Consider the following 27289-nt stretch of genomic DNA (forward strand, 5'->3'; position numbering starts at 1 on the left):
TCATCGTCCGAACATCTCCTGCGAGGCGTAGGTCATGTAGAGGAAGCCGTCCTCATCCTGGTGCTGTTTGTACACCTGAGCCATGGTGAGCGACATGCTCGCCAGCCCTCTGTTGTTGATGAGCAGGTAGAAGGCCTGGCTGGGCAGCAGCGCCATGCGGTTCCTGAGGGGAGGAGCCAGAAGGAGCCACCATTAATCAGAGTCAGCCTGCAGGCTGTTAGCTGCATCAGCACAACAGTGACGCCAGCACAGCTGTTCAGTGAGGCGAGCACGCGTCAGCCATGTGCAGATTCCAGCTATGATTCGAGCATTTCAAGCATTCGTGCTCACACTGGGGGGAGGAGCACATGGAAACTGAGCGAGGGCTGAGTTTAAAGTGAAGCTTGTACAGGTATTCATCTGTCAGAGCCAAGATTATGCAAAAGCTCCATTTGTCAGACTGAGGAGCAAGTGTATGATGAGCGACTGCAGCTGGAGCACCGGCTTCAGTAAAGATACGATCATGTACCACAAAACATGAGACGATCCAAAACATTTGCCCCTAAAGCCACAACTTTGACCCTCTGATCAGACTCTAAGTAGAGCCCAAAACTCATTCACTCACAACAAGATTTGCTTCAGCGTCTATATTCATACTCTGAGGGGGAATCATCCAACCGTTAGATGAGCCAATTGCTCTTTCCCTTGAGGTCTGATATCCAGGCCTCATTTCTGACAATCAGGACAAGTCACTAAAGCCAAATCAGCCCATCAGTGAACCTGAGCATGTGGAGCTGGTGTGCAGCTTTCTCAGGAAACTCCCACAGAACTTTATCGACACCCAGACGTTACAGTCAGTGGGTACGATTGTGGGGCAGCGAGGCTGAGACACCAGACCTTTGTGTTCTTAAAATAAAACTACAATACGTGTCTTTATGTTCACATGATTACAACTACTGAAAACTCAATGTTCCAAATGACAAACAGTTACTGGACGCAACTCAGGTTCTGTGAGTAGACCGAGCTCCTCGATTGGCTTGAGCAGCCAGCCTGTGCGCTCTCTGCTCGAGTCAGATCACTGAGTGATAAAGACTCTCGCAGACATTACAGAGGTCTAAGGTTTGACAGACATGGATTAACTGTTAAGACACATCCTGTCACTTCATGTTTACACAGCAGCTTCCTCAGGCCATCATGGCCGTCACAGATCCTGCTGTGTAAGCATAAACAACAACAAAGGGGTCAATAAAAGTGAAAGAGCAAAAGACTCCAAGTCAGGGGTGTCCAACTCCAGGCCTCGAGGGCCGGTGTCCTACAGGTTTTAGATCACCCTGGGGCTTCACACCTGAATCACATGATGAGTTCATTACCAGGCCTCTGGAGAACTTCAGGACATGTTGAGGAGGTCGTTTAGCCATTAAATCAGCTGTGATGGATCAAGGACATCTAAAACCTGCAGGGCACCGGCCCTCGAGGCCTGGAGTTTAACACCTGTGCTCCAAGGGGGGGGCATAAGACTCTGGAATAAAAGCTTCTCATTTTTAAAATAAACATTAACTGATGAATTCACCAGGAAAACATTTCTCCTCAGTGTAGAACTGAGGCATGAGTATTGTTGAGCTCCGAGTTCGTGTTAAAGGACTCCAGCATGTGTTCAGTGAAGCTTGCAGGTACCGGTACCTGATGATGGTGAGGAACTGCGTCATGGTGAGCTCCTGCGGAACCAGGAACTTGGTTTTGTCCAGCGGAGGCAGATACTTTTCCTTGTCGTACCTCTCGATGATGACCTGCAAGGCGCAGTGAGTGGGTGAGAACATAAAACACACCTTCTCGGACTCCGCGTGAGCCCCACCGCGCGCTTACCGGGATCTTGTTGGGGAACTTGGCCCTGATGCCCGCCACTTCCCGTTTCCTCGTTGCTGTGGACAGAAGAGAGACAGTGAGTTTGCTGGACATCAGTGTTGCTGCTGCTCGCGGCGGTGCCGGTTACCTAAACTCTTCCTCAGCTTGAACGGTTTGCTGTGCGGCTGACTTTTCTCGCGCGACGCCATGGTACGTGACGTAGAGCCGGGTCCACATGCTACGGAGCGAGCGCGAGTTAAATAGAGGCTGCAGCGCATCAGCTGATTAGCACATGGCCGCATGAGCGCGATTGAATTAGGTTAGAGTGCGGAGCAGGGCCGGCCCCAGCAGCTTTTAGGCCCAAGGGCAGCAGACAGCCCCCTCCACCCCTCATCCTGGTTATTAAACAGGATTATTGATAATGTGCCTTTGAGAGAATTTAGAAAATGTTTAATGTTTTTCTTTAAGGACAGAATTTGTTCACCACAGTTACCACATGTTTTTGTCTTGTGGTAGAGTTGTTACTCTTCCACATTGAAAGGAGCTGAGGTGCCTAGGTGGTTCAGCATCTGCCTCAGATGCCTCTTGGGTTAGATCGTTAAACTGCCATCGCAGAGAGCCACAGCCAGAGAAGCAGATGGATGGATGGACAGATAGAGGTATGGATGGATCATTTAAAAACTTGAAATTTAATCACATCAGATATTTAGAAGACAGAGTTCTTAACAACTCATGACCTCTACAATGTAACCTTGATGACACAGCTTGGGGGAGGGGGGGTAACCACACAGTGAACCTCCTGCGGTTGAGACTTTTCTTTGCAGGAGTCCTGGGCAGAGAATCAAGCAAGGGGAGAATGCTCCATGGAAGGGAACCAAGGCTGCCTTCAGCCACTGTGCTCTATAGGCGACTAGTCTTTAAAATTAGCTGCTGTAACAACCAGCTTTTAGAAAAATAATGTGTTTCTTTTCCTCTTCAGCATCATCCGGGTACATAAACCTGAACCAGATCAAGGTAAATCATAGCAAACTGACTACGTAACAGGCGCTCTTCTTCACTTGGACCTTCCTCTGCCAATCACCTGCCACCAGCCAACCATGCAGGAACATTCAGGGCAGGGCAGTTTGAATTTCTAGAATTGTTTCACATCGACTGTTGGAGAAAAAAATGAATTACTGACCGTAAAAGAATACTTATGATTCTAACTGATCACTGATGACCAATGTATAGTTTTTGTGCTGTTTTCCAACCTATTTTGCTGTTATTGTCTCTTTGTATTCTTCTTCTTCTTCTTATTATTATTATTATTATTATTATTATTATTATTATTATCATCTTTGTCATTTGAGTCTATTTATATTGGGCCAGTCTAAAGTTAACAGCAGTTTATGAATGGGGGATGCTTACTATTTAAATTGATATTGAAATCAGCAGGAAAATAATAAATACATCCAATACATTCAAACAGAATTCAGATCTGTTCATTTATTTTTTACTTAATGTTTATTTTAATAAATAAAACAACAATAATAATAAGAGCGCTTCAGCTATTATATTTTGAAAATCCGGACAGGATGTGGTTGCTGCGTTCGTTCCGGCAGCTCGACTCTCCGCCGCTTTGACAGCTGGCTCGAGCAGGAGTTGTTCGGTTGATGGACCGCATTTTCCTGCGGAGGATATTTCACTGAAGCGGGAGTCAGCACCGGACTGAAGCCGCCCCGCATCGCTCACGGTCCAGCCATGGATGAGCAGGCGGGCCCCGGTGTCTTCTTCAACACCAGCGGCAGCTCGGGCTTACCCGGCGCGGGGAACGTTAAAGCTCCGCAGCCCGGGGACGGCGGTGGAGAGGCGGCCCGGGCTCAGTACAGCATCCCGGGGATTTTACACTTTCTCCAGCATGAGTGGGCCCGCTTCGAGGTGGAGAGGGCCCAGTGGGAGGTGGAGCGGGCCGAGCTGCAGGTAAGCAGCCTCTCGGTCGCAAGGGGTTTCATTGTTGAGGTTGCTAGCAGAACGGAGAGGCGCTGTACCGAAGTCCATTGGAGAATGTGGAAATTGTTCTTAAAATCGATTATCGGTGAATACATCGTCAGAGTAAAGTAAAAGTTGTAGTTTACTTTGATAGAAAGTGTTTTTCGCTTAATTCGGCATAGGTTTAAGCCAATAAAACGTATGTTTTTGTGTAATGTTTTTAACTTTTTGGAGGCTAGGTGCAGTTTGCATGTGCCTTGTCGCGCACGGGGCTCAGTACGCAGAATGACGCACATTCATTAAGTAACATAATGTTATGTGTTTGTAAGCGCTTCTTCTCTAATCGTGTTATCGCCGAATTCACGCTCTGATTCCACTGTTTCTAGATGCGGTGCTCGGTACTGGTTTTACTGTTCGTTTCCCAATGTCAAGCGGGATGTGCGAGAATTGCGTAATATTTAAATGGCAGTTTCGCCTTATGCTGTATTCGCTGCGCTCTCTGCTAAGCAGGCTAGCTGCGGGTGACATTTCAGTCATTCCAGCCGGCTCTGTGTGGGTGTGAGCAGCTACCTGTCATGCAAGCTTACGTGTGTACTAAAAGTCCGCAGCCAGGTCACCTGAGACGTGCCAGGTTTACCTGAGCGGGGCAAACGTGCACGTAGAGCCGTGCTTGCTTTTGTTTGTGGGTTGTTGTTTTTTGGTTGGTTACCGGAATCTGTTAGTTTCCCAAACCGCCCCAGGAGGGCTTTGTCCCACAAAGATCAGTGTGTGTTCAGTTAAACGTGTCCGATAATGGATGCATACCGATAATGGGCGCGTGCACGCTGCGTGATCCCGTCCAGTCACGAAACGTTTGTGTGCAGATTTAAAAGCTGCAACCTTAAACCGAGACCCTGCCGGTGTTTTCCTCTCAGTGTGGAGCAGAGCCTCCGTGGGACAGCATGCAGGGCTCTTTATCCTGCTTTAAAAGAGGGAGGTCTGCATACGTACAGTCAGAGGTCATGTTCAAAAATGAATTCAACATATCTGCAGTGGCAAAGTGAGTCAAAGCATTTAAAAGGCAACAAAAACATTTTCACTTTAAAATGTTCAGTAGTGTCCGTGCTGCAGGAGTTGAAGAGCAGAGTCAGAACATCATAGCGCTGCTTTCTGATGACAGATTTAGTTTATTTTGACAATTTAAACACAAACAAAAAAACAAACATCCCTTTTAATTAAAGTTTGAGCCACTTAGCGACAGGCGGCAGATTATTGGTGTCCACTGCCTCTTCAGTTTATTATCCTGTGGAAAATAAAATGGCTCATATACCTCCCATTATTCCGGATCACTGACACTAAACATGTTTTTAATAACAGACAAACGTAGCCTGTGACGCTCAGCTCTTTGCTTGTTTCTGAGAGTCATCCTACAAAACCAGTTGGGTTAGCGTCATTAGCACAGTCCTTCTTTTCACTCAGTCAGGGGTGAAGTTTTGAATCCAGACTCAGAGATGTCCTCCACTCCCTGTAGGACCAGCGAGGTCAGAGCTGTGTCTGCAGACGTGGAGGTGAAAAGAAGCCTCCTGTAAGGCTTCCTGCTTTCACTGCTCACAGATCAGATCCAACAATCGTAACGGCGCAAAGGTCGGCTGCCTCCCAGCGAGTGCCTCGTGTGTCTTGGGTCAGTCCCACCTGTCCTCGCTGAGCACCGTCATGGTCACAGTGCTGAATGATATCAGGGCCCGCCTTCATGCAAAGTATAAATTTGAAAGAAATGAATGGTTGATGCAACGACCCAGCATGTAGCCCCTTCTGTAGGAGGGATAACCTGCAGTGATGTTTCCTGCGTGACCTCATCAATCAGTCTCATCCCTGTGGAGGATGGACAGACGCTGACTCTACGTTACGTCGTAGAGGAGCTCGTGGTCCTTTGACTGTAAGCGCCGATCTGCTACTTGTTTACATGACCTGTTTACATGACTGTGCGCTCACCTTGGTATTTTTGGTTGTAATTTATGTTTACTGTAATGGACGCACAAGTAGTAGAAGAAGAACGCATCTCTAACTTTTGTTCTGTTGGAGTAAAGTTTTCATTTCCTCTTTCTGGGGTGAATTCCTCGGTGCAGGGGTGACTCTGATGCTTCTGATGAAATAACAAACGCCAAAACGATCGATGCCATCATATTTAATGGCTGAAATCTCTTCGTTTGCACTTCCAGCAGATGTTTTGTTGCAGCGTTATAAAATCAGAGTGTATCGATCCCTGCTGTGCATGTGTGGTGCAGGTGAGCGTTTCCTCCTGTGAAGGATGCCGGGCAGTGAGTCAGACGATCTCACGGCGCGTGGGACGCTTCACGCTCATGTCTTACATAAGCTCGAGTCATCGTCGGCCGAGCTTCACTGACAGCCAGCCCGTAAAGGAATCACTTCCTGTGTGGCGGCTCAGCTGGTGCACCATTTAACCCCCCCCCCCCCCCCCCCCTCCCCGGCACAATCAGATAGCAGGCGTCTCTTTGTGTCTCTCAGCTGTCTGAGTGGCTTTGATGATAAAGACCTGGAGGGGGTTGGAGGGGGGTGACGATTGGAGCGGGACGGCGCTGGCTGGCCGACGAGGCCGGAGACCAATTTGAGCCGTAAATCCATCTGTTCTGGTGCAGACGGGCTGCATGTCATCACGGGCTGAGACGGAGCGTGAGTGTCACTTCCTCTGAGGTAATCCTCCGCAGGGGAGAGGAAGAGGAGGAAGAGGAAGCTGGCACACAAGAACAGGAGAGATTACTCACAGTCTATTGTCCACAAACAAAGAGACAGGGCTGGAAGCTCTGAGCGACCAAGTCTGATTCCCCGTTTCTCGTGTGTGAGTTCACGACACCAGTAAAGACCAGTTAGGCAGGAGCGGTCATCAAAGACGGCGTCTGCAAACACCGTCCAGAGGTCTGTTTCAGGACAGCTAGCAGCCACCTATCAGTCGGAGAGGCCACGCCCCCTCTCACAGCCACCTGTCGGTCGGAGAGGCCACGCCCCCTCTCACAGCCACCTGTCGGTCGGAGAGGCCACGCCCCCTCTCACAGCCACCTGTCGGTCGGAGAGGCCACGCCCCCTCTCACAGCCACCACCTGTCAGTCAGAGAGGCCACGCCCCCTCTCACAGCCACCTGTCGGTCGGAGAGGCCACGCCCCCTCTCACAGCCACCTGTCAGTCGGAGAGGCCACGCCCCCTCTCACAGCCACCTGTCAGTCGGAGAGGCCACGCCCCCTCTCACAGCCACCTGTCAGTCAGAGAGGCCACGCCCCCTCTCACAGCCACCTGTCAGTCAGAGAGGCCACATTTGATTCCTTTAGCCTGAAAACTTCGTAAAATCTTTAAAAAGTTCCGGTTTAAGCAGTTCACAGATCAACGAGCTCGTCTCAGATGTTTTCAGGTGCAGCCAAAACCTGGCGTGAACGTTTTCTTCGTTCCTCTGAATGAAGCTCAGCTTCATCCCACTGACAGGAAACAGGAAATTGTTTTTTTCTTTGTTTTTTTTTTTAACTCCAGGTCGTCTCTGTCAGAAATATTCGAACCAATCTTGTGATGTTACCGGCAGCCAGTTTTATTCTTCCCTCTGTGCTGTTTTATAAAAATGTCTTACCGAGACCCTAGATCAGGGGAGACCACGAGAATTCTGGGTAATTGTGCAGCTGACGGCCTGTGTGGACGTTACTGTTGCTCGATTACACCTTCAGATAAAATAAAAAGGTTTTTTTATGACACGAAGAAGAAGTCATGCGTGAGCAGGGGGAAGTTTGCCACATCGAAAAGGCTCGGATGAGCTTTCCAAAGTTCTACAAGTTGTGCCTCCATCGCTTGTGTCCAGATCACACGCTGCACAGCCGTGCTGCTCCGTCTTTTTCACCGACGTTTACGTGTTTGCGCGTGAGCAGTGTGAGCGGCTGTGGTGACACCCTCACGAGCGATTGATGATCGGGAGCTGCTCGTGAGGTGTTAATCGCTTCTCGTTACCCCACGTATACTACACGATGAAGGCCAAAATCAGTCCGATCACCAAATTGGTCGCACGACTCAAAAATAGTCTCAAAATGGGCCTAAAACCGCACAGTGTGAGCCCAGCATTAGAGCAGCAATGTTTGTTCGCTCAGAGAAAGGAAAAAAAGGCTGCAAAAGCACAGGGAGGACTGGGAAAAGGAAAACACCTGGCTGGGAAAATGCATGGTAACACCTATAAAGCGCACTGCACTGTGTGCCGGCGCACTTTTTCCATAGGCATGCTTCTAGTGGTGGGCACATGAAGAACATGAGGGGCGTGACAGCTCGGGGAACCCTTAACCAATTTCTTGTCCACCAGGCCACGGCAGAAGCAGATATGATATGTAAACACTGTTTGTTTTTTTAAACCCTCTGGTTAAGGTTAATATGGACATGTGCAGTGAATATCAGCGCTATGTGGCCAGAAGTGTGATAATATCATTTATTTTGTGTAATAAACAACTGCAAGGATAGATGATTACAACAAATAGATGACTAATACATAAAAGTAATACATAGATGAATAATGATGATGAGTTAAGATGCGTAATCATGGGAACAAGCGGGTTTACAAACAGGAGCAGCTGATTAGCATCAGAAAAGCTGAAATAATATTTCAGCTGAAGCCGATTGTACTAAATGCACTAAATGTGCACTGTTACAAGAATATTTTTCTTTCTATTGTTTTCTATTATTTTAAGTTAAGTAGGACAGAGTTCTTTTAAAGAAAGATTTACTTATATTCTCAAAAGTTAAGCATGACAGGCTTCTGTTTAAGAAAGAGACCTGTTTTACTGTGTTAATGTTGTCATTTTGAGCTAAAAATAAATGGCTAAATGATCATTTGTTTCACATGTGTTCATATCACAAAGAATAGAATATGCATCTACTTAAATCAACTTCAAGTCAAAGGGTTAAAAAAATAATTTCACACACAAAAAAAGAGCTAGAAAATTCACCACACTGGGAAGGGTGAAGACAACTGGGTCGCCCGGCCCTGGCCACGAGGTGTCCCTTATTTATCTTTCAGGGAGTTGGCAACCCTAGTGTGGACGCAGTCAGCCTGCTTGATCTGCTGCTGCCTCCAACAAAACCAAGATGCGCTTCTTCAGAGAGCGTTGGTGAACCTGCAGCCTGCTGTGCAGTAACGCGCTGTAATGTAGACGTGTGAAGGTTCAAAAACACTGATTTATTCAGCCGACTGTACTCGGACTTATTAACAGGTGGTAGAGCTGTAACTCTGAGCTGACGGCAGCATTATTCTGGATGAGACAGCAGCAGGTGAAGTTTAACTCTCCACGCTGAGACTTGATTCTGCTTCAAAGTGAACAAGCGGGGCACAAACAGAAATCTTGTATTTGTAACAAATAATATTAAAGCTGAGGCCGAGCGATGGGCTGCACAGCTAACGAGTTCTGAAATCAACACGACTGAAAAATATTCATAATCGTTGCTGCGTGCACGAATCACAATGAACGACAGACGGACAAAACAAACAGACGTCTGGCACAGCAGGAGGGAAAGAGCGTGTCCCTCCACACGGACCATCCTCAGCAGCAACACCTGCCAACAAGCTGCAGCACGATGAACGCATGAGGGCCAAGAGCAACAGCGCAGTGCTCGGTAACTTCATCCATCCGCCGTCGGGTTATGGTGGCAGCAGGCAGGTATCCCGGTCGTGCTGTCCGGTTTTCCTGACGGATCCCGAGGCTTTCCCAATTCTGGAGTCTCTTCCTGCTCTTCCCCAAACTTGTTCTCCACCCTTTCGTTACTTGTAAATAGAGATGGCACAATACCACTTTTTTATGCCTGATACCGATAATATGGAAATCTGCAGATTCCGATATAGTTCATTTTTTTTAATCAATAACACAATTTTTAAATTTCTTGCTGCATTTTGTATGAGTTCATACTCAAGTTTAACAAACTAAACTAAACTAAAGCTACTCAGTTATACCTGTATGCAAAAAGCACACTGCACCCCAAATATTTCATAATTCAGCAAAACTGATCAATCTAAGAAACTTAAACCTGCAGCATCCTCCCTGTTCTGGTGTTTTAAAGAGTACTTAGGTTGTTTAGTATTTCCACTAACTAATAGGGTCGCCAACTCCCAGCAAAAAAAAAAAAGGGAACCACCCCCACCCTCCGCCTTGTGATGCTTAATCGACGTAATCAACTGTAATTTAATGTGTTTAAAATAAAATGCACGGAAATCAATTATTCTTCCACAATAATTAAATAGATTCAACATCTTTCTTCAACAGAACTGCAGACTGCACAGATGGTTCCCAAAGGAAAAAGTACTATAGCTTACTAGGGTATATATATTAGACTTAACAGTTACTATATACAGTAATGGACTTCTATTCATTTTACATCAGATTAAAACTTTGGGTGTCAGATAATTATTTATTAAAAGCTCGACATTTTAAATGAGAATAAGAAAGAAAAGTATGTCTTTGTGCCCCCTTTTCCCTGTTCATGCCCTATCGGCCCCCCTGGCTAAACTTTGCTAGATCCGCCCCTGCACAGTTACCAGCGTCAGCTACGTAGAAAAAGATCCTCGAGTAGAAAGTAATATTAAATAAATTCTAACAACAGCTGATCAAGCTTAAACGTGCTGCTGTTGTTCAGCCACTGGTTTCCTCTTTCTGCTGCAAAGTGGGCCAAAAGCAAACAAGAGAGACGATCAGCTGATCATTGATCAGTTTCATGATTGAAGTAACAACAGGAGAGGGAGAGAGGGAGAGAGGCAGTCGCTCCATATATTAGTTGTTAAACTTAACGCTGGAATGCTTTACAAACATTCAGAGATGAACTTACACACTTGCTTTACTTCTCTGGGATCACTTCCTCGGAGATGAAATGCCGGTTTGGTAGCGAGGCTACAAACACACACAGCCGCTCTGTCACGTGAGCACACTGCTGCGACGTGCTGAGGTTATGAGCTGAGTTACGTAATATCGGATCGGTCCGTCTCTACTTGTAAACAGAGATGAGCAGTAATGCATTACTGTAATCCGATTACTTTTTTCAAGTAACGAGTAAAGTAAGGGATTACTATTGCAAAGAAGTAATTAGATTACTGTTACTTTCCCGTAAGCACGCTGCGTTACCAATCCGTGATTTTGATTGTAAGAGTGTCTCATGACAATGACATCTGAGCGTGTGCAGATCAATGGATAACACGGAGTGATGGCGAGCGTACGACCGTGCAGCGTTTAAAGCGTGGAAGTACTCGCATTACTTTGAGTTTGATTCTGTAAAAAAGTGACACAAACATCAGCGTCCACTGTGCGCTCTGCGTGGGAAGAAAACGTCTTTCTACAGCGAAAAATGAAACTTCAAATCTGAGCGAGCGCGCTGCCACGGGAACGTGACACTCACACAGTCCCTGTCTCAGTGACGCTGCGGGACAGAGCTCTGATTGGCCCGACGGTTTTGCTCACTTGATAAAAACTAATCAAAGCTGCACACACGGTGGGAAGGTTCGTCAGCCAGAGCGGCATCTCTGTGCTTTGTGTCTAAATAATGCAGCATGAGAAGAAGAGCAGCTAAGCGTGTTATGCAACGCCGAGCCGGACCGTCCTCTGCCTTTAGCACAGATGAGCTTCGACAACAACACTTCCTCCGTCTCTTTGTGCGACAACAAAAACGCTCCCCGGCCTGGATTCCTGCAGCTCAGTGCGTTCATGTGAAGCTGCCATATGAGGAATGGCATGCACACCTGCTTGTTTTGCGGGCGTTGGCGAATGTCGGCCCAAGCCACGCCTCAGCGCTGTGACCAGGCTCTGTTTAAACGGGCCTTTAGCCAAAATCTCTGCGGACAGGGGCGCCCTCAGCCTGACATGCTTACAGCACCAGACACACTGTTTGGGAAGTCTGAAGTAGGAATCATCCGATCAGATCACAGAGGGTCAGAGGTCAGATAAACTGGAGCCTTCTCGTGATGCGTTTGGGTGTTGCTGGGATATTTCGACTTCTCTCCACTGAGACAGGGAAGTGAGTTCAGTGTGATAACACAGTGAACTGCACTGAATCCAACTTCAGCTGCAGTGGAAGAGTCGGTTTAGCTCAGGAAGCAGCTGTCACAATAAGATCTGTGCAGGTCTCCGAATACTAAAAAAGAGGAGCTGCAGGGCTTTGTTTCCTCCTCTGGCACAGGAGACACTGGAGCATCCTGTATGACAGAAGAGGAGATGAATCTGTCCCACACCTGCTGGGCGCGTGGATTCATCACAGAGTGGATTTTGGGGCGTGTGGGGTGAAAAATTACAACCATTGGTGCCTCGAATCACAGAGGTTGTTATTTTGACACCAAAGAAAATGATAGTATGACAGGTTGCCAAGCAACACATATTATTTACATACGTTTTGACATGATGGCTGCTGCAACATGAGGCAGAGCGAGCTCGCCATGATTGTTAGATAAAAACACGAGGAGCGTCATTACTGCAGGGCTCAGCGGGTCAGGGATGGAGATCCGAGCGGGTCGATGGCGAGGGAGCGTCGCTGAACCGAGAGGAGCAAATAAAGCGAAAACCGGAGCAACGACGGGCTTCAGGCCTCAGGAGGAGTGTGGAGTGATAAAGCTTCGCTGTTGCTCTTCCTGTGTTAGAGACGGTGCTGCAGGAGAGGAAATCAAACTAGCCTTAACTCACATTTGATTTTGGAAATCTTCAAAAACAAAAAAAGATGAAATTGTGAGGGCGGGGTCACGCAGGTCGAGCGGGTCACGCGGGATCATGCGGGTGTGTTAGCCGATTCCCAGATTCCACAAAGGAAAGTTTGCGTTTCCTAATGAAGGACAACAGAAACTAGACGAGACGGGCAGCTGCTCGGCGTTCTCGCTCTAGATGTTCAGACTCTCCTCTTTGTTCTGCTCAGCCTTCCTCCTCCTCCTCCTCTTCGAGGGTTTATGTTGTTCTAATTAAAGTCTGGTCGGCTCCAGAGCGGCACGTCTGCGGTTGACGTTCCCTGAGGGAAAGCGGCGAGTGGGCCTCATCACAGCGTTTTTCCCGCCCCCCCCACCCACCCCCGCCTCGCTTTCTGCCTCTTGCTTGATCTCGTCTCCTCTGGCATCATATCAGAGATCTTCTTCATCCGTCTCATTTTTCCCCCCACTCTTCTCCTCCCAGCTTCCATCCAGCTCCTCGCCTCCTTTGTAAAATCACTGGTGGAGTTTGGTGTTATGGCGATGACGCCAGCGGCGTGGGCTGCTCCAGTTTGCCGCAAATCTTTGTGCAAAACAGAAATGAGACGACAGGAAGATCGTTACAGGAAATGAAGGAGGGTTGGACTGACAACAGGAGGAGGCTTTGCTTTCCCCGCCTCCCCGCGTCCTCCTTAGGGATGGGTACCGGTGTCCGGTGCCATGATGGCACCGGTTCTGACATAAACGGTAGTAACCAGACCGAAAAGCAGCGCACATTTCGGTTCTTTATTTCGGTGCTTTTTTTTCCTGAGCTGTGATACACTTCTAGCCAATCATTTTACGTTTCCGAGGATAGTAGGCGGGTCCAGGTACGTACGTTCTTTTAGAGCAGAGCTACAGATTAAAAATGTCCAAGGCGAAGCGGTCAAAAGTCTGGCTGTACTTCACAGCAAAAGATGCAAACTCAGCAGCAACAAGTGCTTTAAGCTGATACTGTGATGCTGTCAAAGGAGGTAACACCTCGAATCTGATGAAACACCTGGCGACGCATAGCGTTTTTTTTAAAAGCCCAGAAATGCGCCGTATTTGATAGCTTGCTGCGAGACCTCACACCGAGCACATCTACTGCCGGTGGGTTGCCTGTTATGCAACATCCCCCAAAAACCCCGAAGAGGAGAGTCCTGGCCCCTAGCCCTGCCAGTGTAGCAGAAATGATGAGGATGATGATGCAGCAGCAGCCGTTCTTCTCTGCGTGAGTAGCTTAATGTTGTTCGTGTGTAATTTACGTTGAGTAGGCTAACCACGTTATTACATTAATGCATGTAAGGTGAACTAGCAAACACCATCATAGCTACATGCGGCTGTCTTCTTGTTTGATGGCAGATGCTCCCTTCACCCTGGCCAAAAAGGCTAAAATGACCAAAGAAAAAGTGGAAAACAGTTAAACATGAGAGGTTTTTGGACAAAGTTTGTGTTTTTTCCATTGTTTAAGCACTGCTTCCAGCCAAGAGTGATACCATATATGCCCCATAGCTGCAGAAAAGGCTAACATTGTTATCTTTTTACAAAAAACAGCTGAACATGAGAGATTTTTGGACAAGTTTGTGTTCTCCATTCTTTAAGCACCGGTTTGAGCACCGTTTGAGCACCGGCACCGTTTCAAAAGTACCGATTTGGCACCGGTATCGGATAAAACCTAAACGATACCCATCCCGCGTCCTCCTGCTACAAACATCTGAATGTTTCCAGTCTGTGTTTGAGAAACGTAGCGGAGTCTCTTCTGTTAGCTCAGCACAGTGAAGACTGGATATCTGGACGTGGCGTTTTCAGTGGCAGAAAGTTTCAGCCTGAGGTGATGGGTAACGCGGGGAGGGTTTATGGAAGCGCACGTCTGTAAAGGAAAGAGCTGATTTTAGTGTGAGGTGGGACTAAATGAGAGCTTCTGGGCCAGAACGCACACGCTTTTTTATTGGCTGCTTACAGCATCATCATCATCATCATCATCATCATCATCATCATCATTTCTTTGCTCTGACCCAGGAACCCCCCCCCCCTCACTCGGCAGCTTTCCTCTCCTCCACCCTCCCTCCTCGTCTCCTGGAGGAATAATCCCCTCAGTGCTCCAGATTTCAGCGGAGGGAAATCCCCCTCGTCCCCAGTCCCAGAACGCTGTGTTTGCTTAATGCCCCTGCAGCGAGGGAGGAGGGCTGAGAGTCATTCAGTCGGCGTGTTTGAGCCGCTGCTGATGGAGGTTAAACGGGCCACAGAGTGTCGATAGCTGTGTGACCTTTCTGTCACACGGAGGCTGAAAACTCGATTCTTGCAGCTCACATTCTCTCTGCGGCAAATCCAAAACCAGTTTTCAGATGGATTTCAATCTCTCGCTCTGCTGTTGCTTCCAAGAACGTAACCGTGCTGAGAAACGAGGAAATGCAGGGACCGCCATCGCCGTCGGCTGTTTTTGGCTCAGTGTTCGCCGCCTGATACACAAACTGTTTGTCTCTGTCCATCATTTCAGCCGTCGTGACACCTGTTTATAACTCACCTGTTTAAATTCTATTAAGTATTAAAGGTTGCATTATTAGGGGGCGTGGCCTCTTTGACTGACAGGTGGATGGTGACACAGGCGGCTGTAGCTGCTGGCTGGAACCCTGGACCGTGTTAGTGCTGTTGGAGCCTTTTGGAGCATTTTTAATGACATCATGTGACCAATAACATGTCTGCTGAGCATCCGAGGAGGCGGAGCTCCAGGTTTGGTGTGAGATATTCTAGGGCTTTGATTGGATGTTGCAGATTAGCAGGTCTCTGCGTCTCTGCTTTAAGCATCAGATTTTATTCAGTCAGACTTGAAACCAGCGACTGAGACATAAACTGGTCAGGAAAGAGTTTACCCGGCTCACCGTCCAATCACAGTCTGTGTTACATCCAGAGGTGTCGCCCCTGCTGCTCAGATGCAGATTTAAGGCTCTGAATATCTTGTGTATTTGATAAAGAGCGTGATTTGAAGCAGCAGAATCGTTTGTTTTCATATTGAATCTGCAGCCCGTCAGGATTCGGAGGTCTCGTTAGTGATCTGTGAGTTTGTTCTGGGCGATGAGCCGCTCAGCTGTGCGTCCTCCCACGCCGCCTGTCCAGCAGGATGGAGGTGTTGCTTATGTCTCGCTGAATCTCAGAGGTGAAGATGCCGACTGCTGCAGCTCGTCAGGAGAGAAATGTTCACTGCTGGATATTGACTTTCTCCACAAATGACATCAGTTAGTCAGCCGTCATCCCACAACACTTTATTCCACCCGTACTGTGGAAACGACAACCTCTATTTATCGGCTGTGTGCAATCCGACTATTTCCTCTTAGTGTGTTTATGGTGTGTGTGAGTAACTAACTGCACATACGCTGAGCTGTTTATGTCCCAGGCATCTGAAAGAAAAACGATTTTTCGTATCAGTCGGGGCCGTCTGCAAACGTTCGTTCTGAGGCGAGAGGCTCACCTGTCCGCGTCACGTGCAGGTGTCTGCGCAGCGAGCCAAACTCATGTAAACTTTCTCTGTCGACTCAAATAGACGAATCTGTGATCTCCGTGGCGAAAATCCCTGAGGTGGGATTCTTCAGTCGGTCAGTAAAAGTACACTTTCTTTCTTTCTAATGTGGGAGGAGCTTGTTGATGAAGGTGACTTCCTGGGAGGGACAGAAAATACCTGACGCCAGCCTTTGGACTCCTGCACGTCGCTTTGGCGGCTGCAGATATTTGTGGCTTTCCAGCGTGATTAGACAGATGCGAGTGGCGTGCGAACGCATCATCACAGCAAACATCGATTAGCAAAGGTCTTCGAGCTTCACCTCCGATGTGACAGCAGCAAAGCGGCGCGGTCAGGAGGTCGTTTGAGGACATTTTGGGATCAGCCCACAGATTCGGACGACTCATGTCGCCGCCTGTCGCTTCAACTAAAACACCTCACAAGTCACTGCTTCCTCCTGTGCTTTTATTCTGAAGTTTGGGCTGAAGCGGTCTGACGTTTCCTGCAGCGTCGGCATCATTGAACCGTTTTTAATGCACGACTGCTCTGCCTGGAAATAAGCAGCCGTGCATCAGCTTGAGTTTTGGTTATTAAGCAGCTGTTTGTCCGTTTTCACTGGACTAGCTCAGCGTTTATATCAGGAAGTGCTGGCGTGCAAACTGGGGGCTTCCACTGGGATCAGCTCACGTTCCCTTTTATGTTTAAGATAAGGAGTCGTTTTTATGAATGAAAGCAGCTCCTTTGAATTTCGCCTCCCTCTGCGATCCGATGTGGAGCGCCGACGCGCTTCTATAAATGAAACAAAGGCTGATGGGAGTTCTGAACAAGTGGGTTACCCAGTTTGTAGAGTGAAAGGTCTCTGAGTGGCTGCACTTCCTGCCAGATGGCTTCATGTCAGGAGACCAGATATCCACCTGGATTTAATCCAGAAGGAAGTTTTATTTAAAATTTTATCTGCTGAAACAGAAGTGAAGGTTTGTAGCTGTGACCTCCGTCAGTCTGGAAACTGCGAGACTCACAGGAGACAAAGTGCAGCCTCTGGTTTACAGTTTATAGAACAACTAGGAATAAATCATCAAATCAATGCCTCAAAATCAGCAATGAATCCATCCTTTTTTTCCTCAGAGCTTCAGTTCATCCTGGAACTATTAACGATCATGATGACAGCTCAGTACAGACCCACAGCAGGTCCTGAACCTGAAAGCCAGAGTGGAAATGCTGATCGCTCTCTGACCTCGGGAGAGAAGATGAACGCCGTCCTGGCTGAAACGCCTTCAGAACAACGAGCCTTTTAAGGTTCTGGTAACTGCAGTTTGGGGTGCGTGCTCAGAGATGCGCCAACAGATCCTTCCTTGTGAATAACAGGACAGGGCTAACCTCTGTACCGCCGCGCTGTTACAACTTAATATACAACACCTTGCTTTGGTGTCACTCACGAAAGGATGTGGAGAGAAAAACAGAATCTGAAAATGATCCATCCACAGAGGAAGTCATTCACGACCAGTTCAATTTTATTTATAACGTGCTTTATATTGTAAGGACCCTACAATGACACCGAGGAAACCCCGACAATCAGAGGGCCCACTTTGAGCTAGCAGATCCTTTCCATCGTGGTTGGCGTATCAGATGACTTTCAGGCTAACGGGAGTGAAAAGCAGCGTGACTGAAGCGGAGCGTGAGGCCGTCAGACTCACCTCTGGCAGGCAGCTCGAGCAACACTCAGTAAAATCTATAATTATGAGTGAAGACGCCCCCGACGCGCTGCAGATGCCTTCCTACACAAAGGCCCTGAAACATCCCACCAAGTTCACCGCCATCCTCAGACGCCATGGCAACAGACGAGCGAGCGTCACAAAGCTCAGACGAGGCTCTCATCTCGACATCTGCCTCATCGAAGGCTGAACGAGCTCAGGCTGAATACCTGCTTCAGTCACACCTGAGCTTCTGTCAGGAGGACAGATGAACCTCGGTGGAGGCTGAAATTACTGCTTCTGTATATTACAGGAAACAATCTGTCGCTTTATCAGATAATCAACAATAAATAATAATTACTGTGATTAAAGATGTTTTTTGGGAGACTTTTTTTAATCTCGTCACAGGTATAATTTGGTAGCAATGTCAGGTGTTGTAAACACTACAGGCCATTTTTATTTTAGTCATAATCAACTGTCAGCCTGCAGTTCCTCTGCTGGACAGCAGGGGCAGCAGTGAGTCGGTTACAGTAGAAGTAACCGTGTTTACGGCCTGATACACAGACCGTTCGTCTCTGTGGATAATTTCCCCTTCATACCACCTGCACGGGGAGGATGTTGTTATAACTCAACTCCAAAGTTTGCATTTATTAGGGGCGTGGCCTCTGACAGGTGACCGCAGCAGCAGGGCCGTCGCTCATTTTCAGAAGGAAAGTTTCCCGTCGTCGAGATGCCGATGCATCGATAGCCTCGAGTGAAAAGCGACCCAGATCAACGTGTTTGACATGAGTGGAGCGTCCTACTTCCTGTGTGTGCGTGTGTGTGTGCGTGCGTGTGTGCGTGTGTGTGTGTGTGTGTGTGTGTGTGTGTGAGTGCGCGCGCGTGTGTGTCTGTGCGTGTGTGTGTGTGCGTGTGTGTGTGTGCGTGTGTGCGTGTGTGTGTGTGTGCGTGTGTGTGTGTGTGCGTGTGTGTGTGTGCGTGTGTGTGTGCGTGTGTGCGTGTGTGTGTGTGTGCGTGTGTGTGTGTGTGTGTGAAATCAGCAGCATCTTCAGCTCAGACTGAAACACGACTGAAGTTTGGACGATTTGTCCGTCGACAGACTCGTTAAACAATCGTGTTTGATATTTTGATATTTTGTGAAACAGCTGTGTGGAGCAAACTGCTGAAACCCCAAATTTTGATGTTTGAGATAAGAAAACCGTTAAAAGGACCATGTTTAAAATGGAAATGAAGTCAGAGTATGACCTCACTGACACGTCGACATTTGAAGGCAACGCGTCAGAGGCTGAAGCTCATCGGCTGCGGTTCATTTATTTGTTTTTAGCAGAAACTTCTCTGCTTTTGTGTTGTAACCTTTTAAAATCTGAAGCATCAAATGATTTTTACAATTGGTGTTTAGATGATTTGACCCTCCTGCTGCGTGCTCAGTCATCCAGGTAAGGAAATCCCGGGGCTGGCTCGTGTGGACGCGGCGTTTTCAGTGGGAGAAACGTTTCGTCATCATCCAGGTGACTTCTGAACAAGTCTGTTCTTCAGTCTTGACTTCAGTTTGTATTTCAAGCAGTGGTCTGTTTGGAGTCGGAGTTTCTCATATTTATTAAAACGTCCATGTTTTTAAAGCTCGCGATGACGTCAGAGATCTTAGTGACGGGCTGATGTGGCGCTCTGGTCTCAGCTGTCTGTGAGCAGCAGCTCAAAGCTGTGCACGCTCCTCTCAGCCAGGGTTGCATCATAAATGTTCACTCGGTTCATAAAAGTGATAAAAGTGGCTGCAGCGTCGCCGCTCTGCCAGCTGAATGTTTGCTGTGAGCTCTCACGTTATAACAGCTGACCTGATTCTGAAGCAACTGTACACACAAACAGGCGATGAGGAGGAGGAGGAGGAGTGTCGGGAGGTTTGACGATGACGTCGGCGCTGATGTGCTGGATCCAGCTGGGGAAAAGCTGAGTCCCTGCATGCAGCGCCTTTCAGCAATCTCTTAAACCAGAGGTAGGCAACTCCAGGCCTCGAGGGCCGGTGTCCTGCAGGTTTTAGATCCCACCCTGGGTCAGCACACCTGAATCAAATGATTAGTTCGTTACCAGGCCTCAGGAGAACTTCAAGAAATGCTGAGGCGTCATTTAGCCCTTTAAATCAGCTGCGATGGATCATGGACACATCTAAACCTGCTGGTAGTGATGGCCAAATGAAGCTTTCCGAAGCACTGAAGCTTGTATTGAAAAACGGTTCATTACTCGAAGCTTTTCAACACAGTCCTCTCCGGTGACATCTGGTGGTGAAACTTTTGAAGAGCAGCTTGAATCTGCAAAATAAAACGGACTGCTCAATCATCACTGCTCACTCAAGAGTGGAGTTCTCTCTGATATTGGGCCACCGTTCCGTTGCTTTGAACATGTAATTGGTTTTGTTTTCTTGATTGGGGGGCTGAAAAAAATGTAATGCGTATCTGCGTAATACATTTTGATCAATAAACTTTCCCTATTTAAACATGCACTATGGTGTGGCCTTTCTTTGCTCATAACTCCTTGATGTTGGTAAATACAATAAGTGAGCAATATATATAATATACATATGAGAATGCACAGCACATTATGGAGTATGCCCCTGCTGTGGAGTCCTGCCTCCATCTACTTGTCGTTTAATCACTGGACAGCTGGACAGGTTCATACAAAATATTAGATGAGGCCAATTGTCCTATACATATTTTTGACCTAGGGGTGGGATTGATTGTGAACTGGAAAGGGAAAATGCTTAGGAAGCTGAGTACGGCTGCATCGTCACTGATTTGTAGAATCATTTTGATTCGATACAGGATCCGATTCAATTTGATTGGAATCTGGAAAGTTTTGCCTCAGTCAGAAATATTACAAGTCTGATCATTTAACAGTATATATCCATAATTTCGTATCTATTAAAAGAAAGCTGACACATGTGAGACTTAATTAGAGATGTAAACAGAGAGTTATGAAACCTGCAGCTGCAGAAGCCAGCGAAAAAAAAAGAGGCAAACACAGCGCGGACCCGCCGACACATCAAAATCTGACTCTGACGCGTCGGGTCCGCGCTCTGTGTTCACGTTTGTATGCAGAATCCGTAAACCTGCTCCCAGTTACTGTTTTAGCTGTATGGTGTTTGACGACATGTTGTGAGGTTTAACCTGAGATGCTGGCGTTTCAGGCATAATAACGTTAATTTACAAATCGACACGGGATTGTAATGAATCAATATCACTTTATTCAATTTAGCATGGATTGTAATCAGAAAGGCGATAATCAAAACCCACCCCTAATCAAGAACTTGCAAAGTAAAAACATGATCTATGTCAGGTAGCCCTTTTGTTATTTACATTTAAAAAGAGGATTAGTGTTACTGTGCGCTGGCTGAGTCTGTTTCTTTTCTTAGAAATAGTTTCTCCTGCCCTGGAGAAAATCCACTTGCATGGAACAGAAGAGGCTGTGGAGTGCAGGAACTACACTGCAAGCTGGTAGATATGCAGGTATTCCTGGGTCCTGCAGACTATCACCTAAAAACAATAAACAAAATGATTTTCTAAACTGTAGCAATGTAATGTACGTATAGTGTCAAATACATTTTTGTAGTCTTCATTAGCTTTAATTCACATGGAAGTGTTCCTAAAGTCATATGCTGTAATGATATTTACATTATGAAAACATGATTTTGGACATTTCAAGTTTTTCACTTCGGCAGATAAAATGAATTGAGCAAAATCAACTCAAAATATTCCCACACGCCAGAACGTCCTCTCTTCCTCGCTGGCTCCATATCTGTCAGTGGAATGATCACCTCGTCGCTATCTGTCACCATCAACACACTCCACGAATCCCGTGGATGATTCACTTCCTTATATCCGTTTGAATCAGGTACCGAAGCAGTTACGTGCGTAATGAAGCTTCGGACGTCACTGGTCACGTGACTTTTGCCAAACGAAGCAAGCCTCGACACAGTGCTTCTGAACCAGTGTGTTGTTTTTTTCGACACAAGCTCCGGAGCGTCAGCTTCAAGCGGGCCATCACTACCTGCAGGACACCGGCCCTCGAGGCCTGGAGGTCCCCACCCCTGTCTTAAACGGTCGCATTCCAGGACGCTCACTGAGACGCTTCAACATCTGATTGGCTGTTACCTGACTGCACTGTCAGGTAACGACACGCCGTCATGCAGCATCCGCTCATGACAACAACCTCATTTTATTAAACCAGGCACAACTAGGTAATCCTCATCAGCCAATTAAAATGGAGCTCCGCCTTCTTGAACTTCCTGTTACTACAGTAACCTCACAGCAGCCATGTTATTGGTCAGATGATGTCATTAAAAATGTGCCAGAGTGCTCCAACAGCACAAACACAGTCCAGGGGTCCAGCTAGCAGCTACAGCCGCCTGTGTCGCCATCCACCTGTCAGTCAAAGAGGCCCCGCTCCTAATGATTCATGCAGTCATACAGGCTGTAACAGAGGCGGAGCCAGACATGAATCGCTGCTGCAGCCTCCAGTGGACGTTACAGGAACTGCAGCCGTGATGTTCCTCAGCCAAGTCTGCGGGTGGGGTCAACCCTGACGGCAGGTGGGTCACATGGTGCCTGTTCCCACGCTGCGTGGGTGTTAGTCAGTCACAAGTCTCCCATCAGTCCTGCAGACACCCAGTCACCCATTTCCCAGGAGGCTTTGGGGCCCTCAGGCTTAAGGATGCGGGGCGATCAGCCTGTTTCTGCTCTACAGAGCAGCCATGTGTCAGGTGTTGGTGACTTCCTTCTGAGTGAACACGATGAATCAGGTTTTGTTATGTTATTGTTTGTCATATGTTTGTTAGGTTAAGTTATTTACGCTGCTGATCCAGGATCAGACCGCAGGACTGAAGGTGCTGCATTATTGTAGATTTCCCACCAAACCGCTGCTGACCCCTGCGTGCTGTTTGTGTTTTGCTCAGAGGCTAACTTCAGTGTTCAGCTCCTGAACGCACCGCAGTGCAGCTGCTGAGTCTCACACTGTCGGTCTGCACTGTAACGACGATCGTGACTGTGCAAACGGCGCCGCGTCGTTCCCCGCTGGGTCCCGGTGGAGTTGGTCGGTAATCCGTCCACAGCCGTCTCCGCCGTGTTTAATGGAGATTAGATGTGTTTATGGACCTCCTGAGGCGTCATTAACCTCGTCGCTGCTCGCTCGCTTTGCTTTTTGTCTGCGTTTCTGTCTTTAGCCTCATTCAATTAAGTGAACTTTGGTGTTTAATCAGACACGCAGCAGGGACTGAAGCTGCATGTCTGGAGTAGGAGAATATGTTAAAATGAAGTTTAAACCTCGGCCCCGCCTTCATTTGGTGTTTCCTCTGCTTGCAGGCTCAGATCGCCTTCCTGCAGGGCGAGAGGCGGGGCCAGGAGAACCTGAAGAAGGACCTGGTGAGACGAATCAAGATGCTGGAGTACGCTCTGAAGCAGGAGAGGTGAGATCCTTTTACCAGGGTCACATATTTCACATGCAAACACTTTGATGAGGAAACGAATCCTCTCTGCCCCGACCTGAACTCAAAGGAAAACGTTCGCTCACACTTGAGATGCGACGTTGGTTTGGGAGAGACCACGGCCGTAGAAACACGGGGGTGTTCCTCCCGCTGCCAACAAGAATGATCAGTCAAAGTTGTTCATAAACATGTCCTCTGTTTATGAACGTCACTCAGAACTGAAATATGAACCTTTTAAAGTTTCCAGCTCATGTTTTAGTTCCAGGTCCTGGTTTAGCTGCCATAGTGAAGGAGTTTCCATTCAACTCAACTTTATTTATACAGCACCAAATCACAACAGCAGTCGGCTCAAGGTTCTTTATATTGTACAGTAGAGCCTACAATAATACATACAGGGACAACCCAACAATCACATGACCCCCTATGAGCAGCACTTTGGTGACAGTGGGAAGGAAAAACTCCCTTTTAACAGGAAGAAACCTCCAGCAGAACCAGGCTCAGGCCTATTAACACATAGTGAGTGAAGAAGAAACACCCAATGCATCATGGGAATCCCCGGCAGCCTACAGCTATTGCAGCATCACTAAGGGAGGATTCAGGGTCACCTGGTCCAGCCCTAACTATATGCTTTAGTCCATCTGAGAAGTAAAATGCATGAAGCCCGAATGAGATAAAGACGTTTGTGATATCTGTGTGTGTCCTCAGAGCCAAATACCACAAACTGAAATATGGCACCGAGCTGAACCAGGGAGAAATCAGACCTCCGAGTTACGACTCAGGTAAGAGTTTTTCTGACTGTTTTTCCCGTCTGCACAAATTCAGCGTCGTGTTCGGTCAGAGGCACGAAAATCACAGTTTAAGTTTCCAACAGCACTAACCCATCTCACACTGCATGTGTCCTACATGAAAATGTAATTAATGTCTGCACTGAAGCCTTCAGAGTCGCCCCCTGCTGGCCATCACAGAGAAACGCAGCATTAGGATGATCTTCTTCACGCTTGCTGTGGTTCCTCTGCTGCTTGTGCTTCTGTCTCTTCGCTCCTCGCCTCTGAGTTTGATGCTGGGAGGAGCCTCTCTGCTGCCTCTCTGTGGACACATCAGAAATAAACTGGGCCTTTTATTTGCTCTCATCTGTTAACATGTGATGGTTCCCGGGAGGACATATTTCAGGAGAGGGGCATCTGCAGCACGATACTTTGGGAATTCACGGGTGGATGGACGCAAACGCAAACGTAACGTGTTCTCTGTTTCAGACGACGACAACGAGGCTCCGAGTCCTCCGAACAGCAGCCATCAGCTCAGCTGGAAACAAGGACGCCAGCTGCTCCGGCAGTGAGTGCACGCACAGACACACACACACACACACACAGAGACAGACACACACACACACACACAGACACACACACACACACAGAGAGACAGACACACACACACACACACACACACACGCCTTCAGACGTCCAGTGTGTCACAGGGCGGCTGTGTGTTTAAATGTTTCTCAGAGAGAAGCAGAAAGTCAATCGTCTTAATAGAGATTAACACTTGTAATGAGTGTGTGTGTCTGTCTGTGTGTGTGTGTGTCTGTGTGTGTGTGTGTGTGTGTGTCTGTGTGTGTGTGTGTGTGTGTGTGTGTGTCTGTGTGTGTCTGTGTGTGTGTGTGTGTGTGTGTGTGTGTGTGTGTGTGTACTTTCAATGAGAGACTATAAGAACATTTCATCACCAAAGACAAACAGGAACTAGATCTGCCTGCAGCTGGTGATGCGTTCACTGTCTGAAATATTACGCAGCTGCTCCATAAATCTGCATTAAAACCTTTTCAGCACGAGTCAGTTTGGCTCACAGGCGAGAACAGTGAAAGTTAAAGTCCTCTGATCGTGCTGGAGAAACCTGACGGTGCATCCTCGTCACTGTCTTCACCAGCAGGTGGCGCCGTGTCTCTGCAGAACTTGGCGTTTTGAGGCCGCGGGGCGTGATCGGACCGATCCACCGCTCCGACGCTTCTGTTAGCTCCTCAGACTCGTGCGTGTGTGCAGCTCTGTGTGTGTATGTGTGAGTGTTTGTGGTGACAGTGAATGGAGGATTGTGTGAGGCATCAAGACGTCCTGCGATCGGAGAGGCTGGTACAGATGGGAGGGAGGGAGGCTGAACTGTGTGAGAAACACACTGGGCGTTATTCAGGCCAGACCGCAGCGCTGCTCCCAGGTCAGCGGGGTCGAGGCTCGGTGCAGTACGGAGACTTAAATTGGAACTTTTTGAGTTTAGAGGAGCTTCGCCCGAGCGGTTTGTTCAATTCGGACTCAGTAAGTACAAAGAGGTTTGCTCCCACCGCAGGCAGCATCTTTCTTAAGATACTCTAAGGTCCTCCAGAACAGGCTGCAACTCGACTAACATCCTCTCTCCCCCTGCAGCAGACGCAGCTTTGACTGCAGATTTGAAATCTGACAAATAAATAAAATCAGAGGTTGTTCAGAGCTGCTCGAGCACAGTCAGGTGTGTTCTTCCTGTTTGTATGCTCGCACACCCTGACCCGCTCTGTGTCGGCCTGGTGTTGGAAACTGCTGCTGCCCTTTAAAGAAGCTGCTCTGTTCATAAACTTGTGGTCGGTCAGTGGGAACAGCGAGGCACGGCTGCTGCAGGAGGACACTCGGTATTCAGGAGTCCTCTAAAGATCAGGAGGACTGTTTTTCACTCCTAATCTTCTTGACGAGCTGGTTTGTTAGTCCAACCTGCAGTCCTGCAGGTACAGGTGAGGTGGGATGACCCTCGACCCCTTCTCACAGCTGGGGTTACTCTGGAGACCTCCAGCTGTGGTGCATCTGTTTGCACCTGCGGTGTTTCTTTAGGAGATGTGGCTGCAGGGTAACAAAGTAAGCCAAAGCTGCAGTTCCTCTAACGTCCACCAGAGGCAGCAGTGAGTCAGCCCCCGCAGGCTCTCGTGTTAAATCTTTAAGGCAGAAATAAACATGTTTGCAGCCTGATGTTTAAGTTTAAGGCTTAAAATATGGACGTCTGTTCGCGCTGTTACTGTCACCTTTCATAGCTCAGCTAAACGTTACCGTAGCCTCTCGATCTACAGCAGTTTGGGTTCAGCTACCGTTCAGTCGTTTTAGAGAGCTGTTGGTCGTCTCGTACAGATCAGCTGAGATCAGCCACGTTAACCTCGTGGCTGCTGTCGCTCCCTCAGAAGCTCTCGCTGACCTCGTGTCCTGTCTCCGGCTCAGGTACCTACAGGAGGTCGGATACACGGACACCATCCTGGATGTGAAGTCTCAGAGGGTGAGGGCGCTGCTCGGTCTTGCCGGAGACACGGGAGACAAACCGTCAGACAAGAAAACTGAGCCGATGGTCAACGGCACCGAGCCGTCCTCGCTGAAGGACAGCGGCATGGTCAGGTACGACGCCAGGAGGTGAAATAAAAACGCCACACAGCAAAGCGTGCGTCGTTACAAAACCCCGTTTCTCCCGCAGTAAGCCCGACGTGTCCGACTCGGCCACCGTGCTGGAGGCCTTCAAGTTCATCGAGAGCGCCGCAGCAGAGTTCAGCGACGAGGACGAGGACGAGGACAGCGAGGGGAGGGACAAAACCATCCTGGACCTGGCTGCAGTAAGAGGCTGACACACTCCCGTCATTTCACTTTTTCTTAATGTATGAGATTATTTTCACTCTCTGTAACTGTGGATGAAAGTGTGCATTCCCAGTTTCCACAGGGTCTCTGTGTGGCTGTGCCTGCAGACCCCGATGAAGCCCGCTCACTGTGAGGAACGTGTTCCTGTGTGCTGACTGCTTCGTCTGTAACGGAGAGCACAGGAATGTCATTAGGATGTTCCTCATCTTACAAACGCGAGTAAACCACAGCTTTCAGTCTGTAAAAATCTGGAAACGGCACGTTTATGTTTTTCATGTCCAAACTGAGACCACGTGTGATTTTTAAGTAATAATATTGTCGTCATAAGAAGCATTTATGGAGCTCGTGTGGGTGCTGCAGGTGCTGCACAGCCTGGAACTCCATCATCTCCACCATCATTGCTTGGGCTGCATATCTGCGAGCGCTCGCCTTCAGAGTAAAAGCTGAGCCTGTTGAAACGTGTGTGCTTCAGCAGTAAGACAAGGCTTTTACTTTGAAGGCGAATGTCCTCAAATGGCAAATATTTACAGATTCGTC

General features: G+C 48.0%; 2 protein-coding genes across 2 annotated transcripts in view; one reads left to right on the forward strand and one right to left on the reverse strand.

Moving 5' to 3' along the window:
* Positions 1-2123, reverse strand: map1lc3c (microtubule-associated protein 1 light chain 3 gamma). The gene is made up of 4 exons (XM_085355322.1): positions 1970-2123; positions 1843-1898; positions 1660-1766; positions 1-163 (listed from the first exon to the last, which is right to left on the reverse strand). The coding sequence occupies exons 1-4, from the start codon at positions 2121-2123 to the stop codon at positions 1-3; spliced, it is 480 nt and encodes a 159-aa protein (XP_085211448.1).
* A 1324-nt stretch (positions 2124-3447) lies between these two features.
* The window catches only part of LOC146631324 (striatin-like), a 31298-nt gene continuing 7456 nt past the window's right edge, over positions 3448-27289 (forward strand). The window contains exons 1-6 of the mRNA XM_085355323.1: positions 3448-3780; positions 23005-23108; positions 23832-23905; positions 24380-24458; positions 26348-26518; positions 26595-26730. Of these exons, the coding sequence (XP_085211449.1) occupies positions 3562-3780; positions 23005-23108; positions 23832-23905; positions 24380-24458; positions 26348-26518; positions 26595-26730 (783 nt within the window). The 5' untranslated portion in view covers positions 3448-3561. The remainder of the gene's footprint in view (positions 3781-23004; positions 23109-23831; positions 23906-24379; positions 24459-26347; positions 26519-26594; positions 26731-27289) is intronic.

This window comes from Diplotaxodon limnothrissa, linkage group LG6 (assembly GCF_057381915.1).
Source record: "Diplotaxodon limnothrissa isolate DT_005_m linkage group LG6, D_limnothrissa_male_GT1.1, whole genome shotgun sequence".
NCBI lineage: Eukaryota > Metazoa > Chordata > Actinopteri > Cichliformes > Cichlidae > Diplotaxodon > Diplotaxodon limnothrissa.

Coding starts and splice junctions, on each gene's coding strand:
- map1lc3c (XM_085355322.1), bottom strand. CDS start 2,123: ATGCGGCCATGTGCTAATCAGCTGATGCGCTGCAGCCTCTATTTAACT. Junction 1,899..1,969: donor CAAGCTGAGGAAGAGTTTAG/GTAACCGGCACC, acceptor TTCTGTCCACAG/CAACGAGGAAACGGGAAGTG. Junction 1,767..1,842: donor AGTTCCCCAACAAGATCCCG/GTAAGCGCGCGG, acceptor TGCGCCTTGCAG/GTCATCATCGAGAGGTACGA.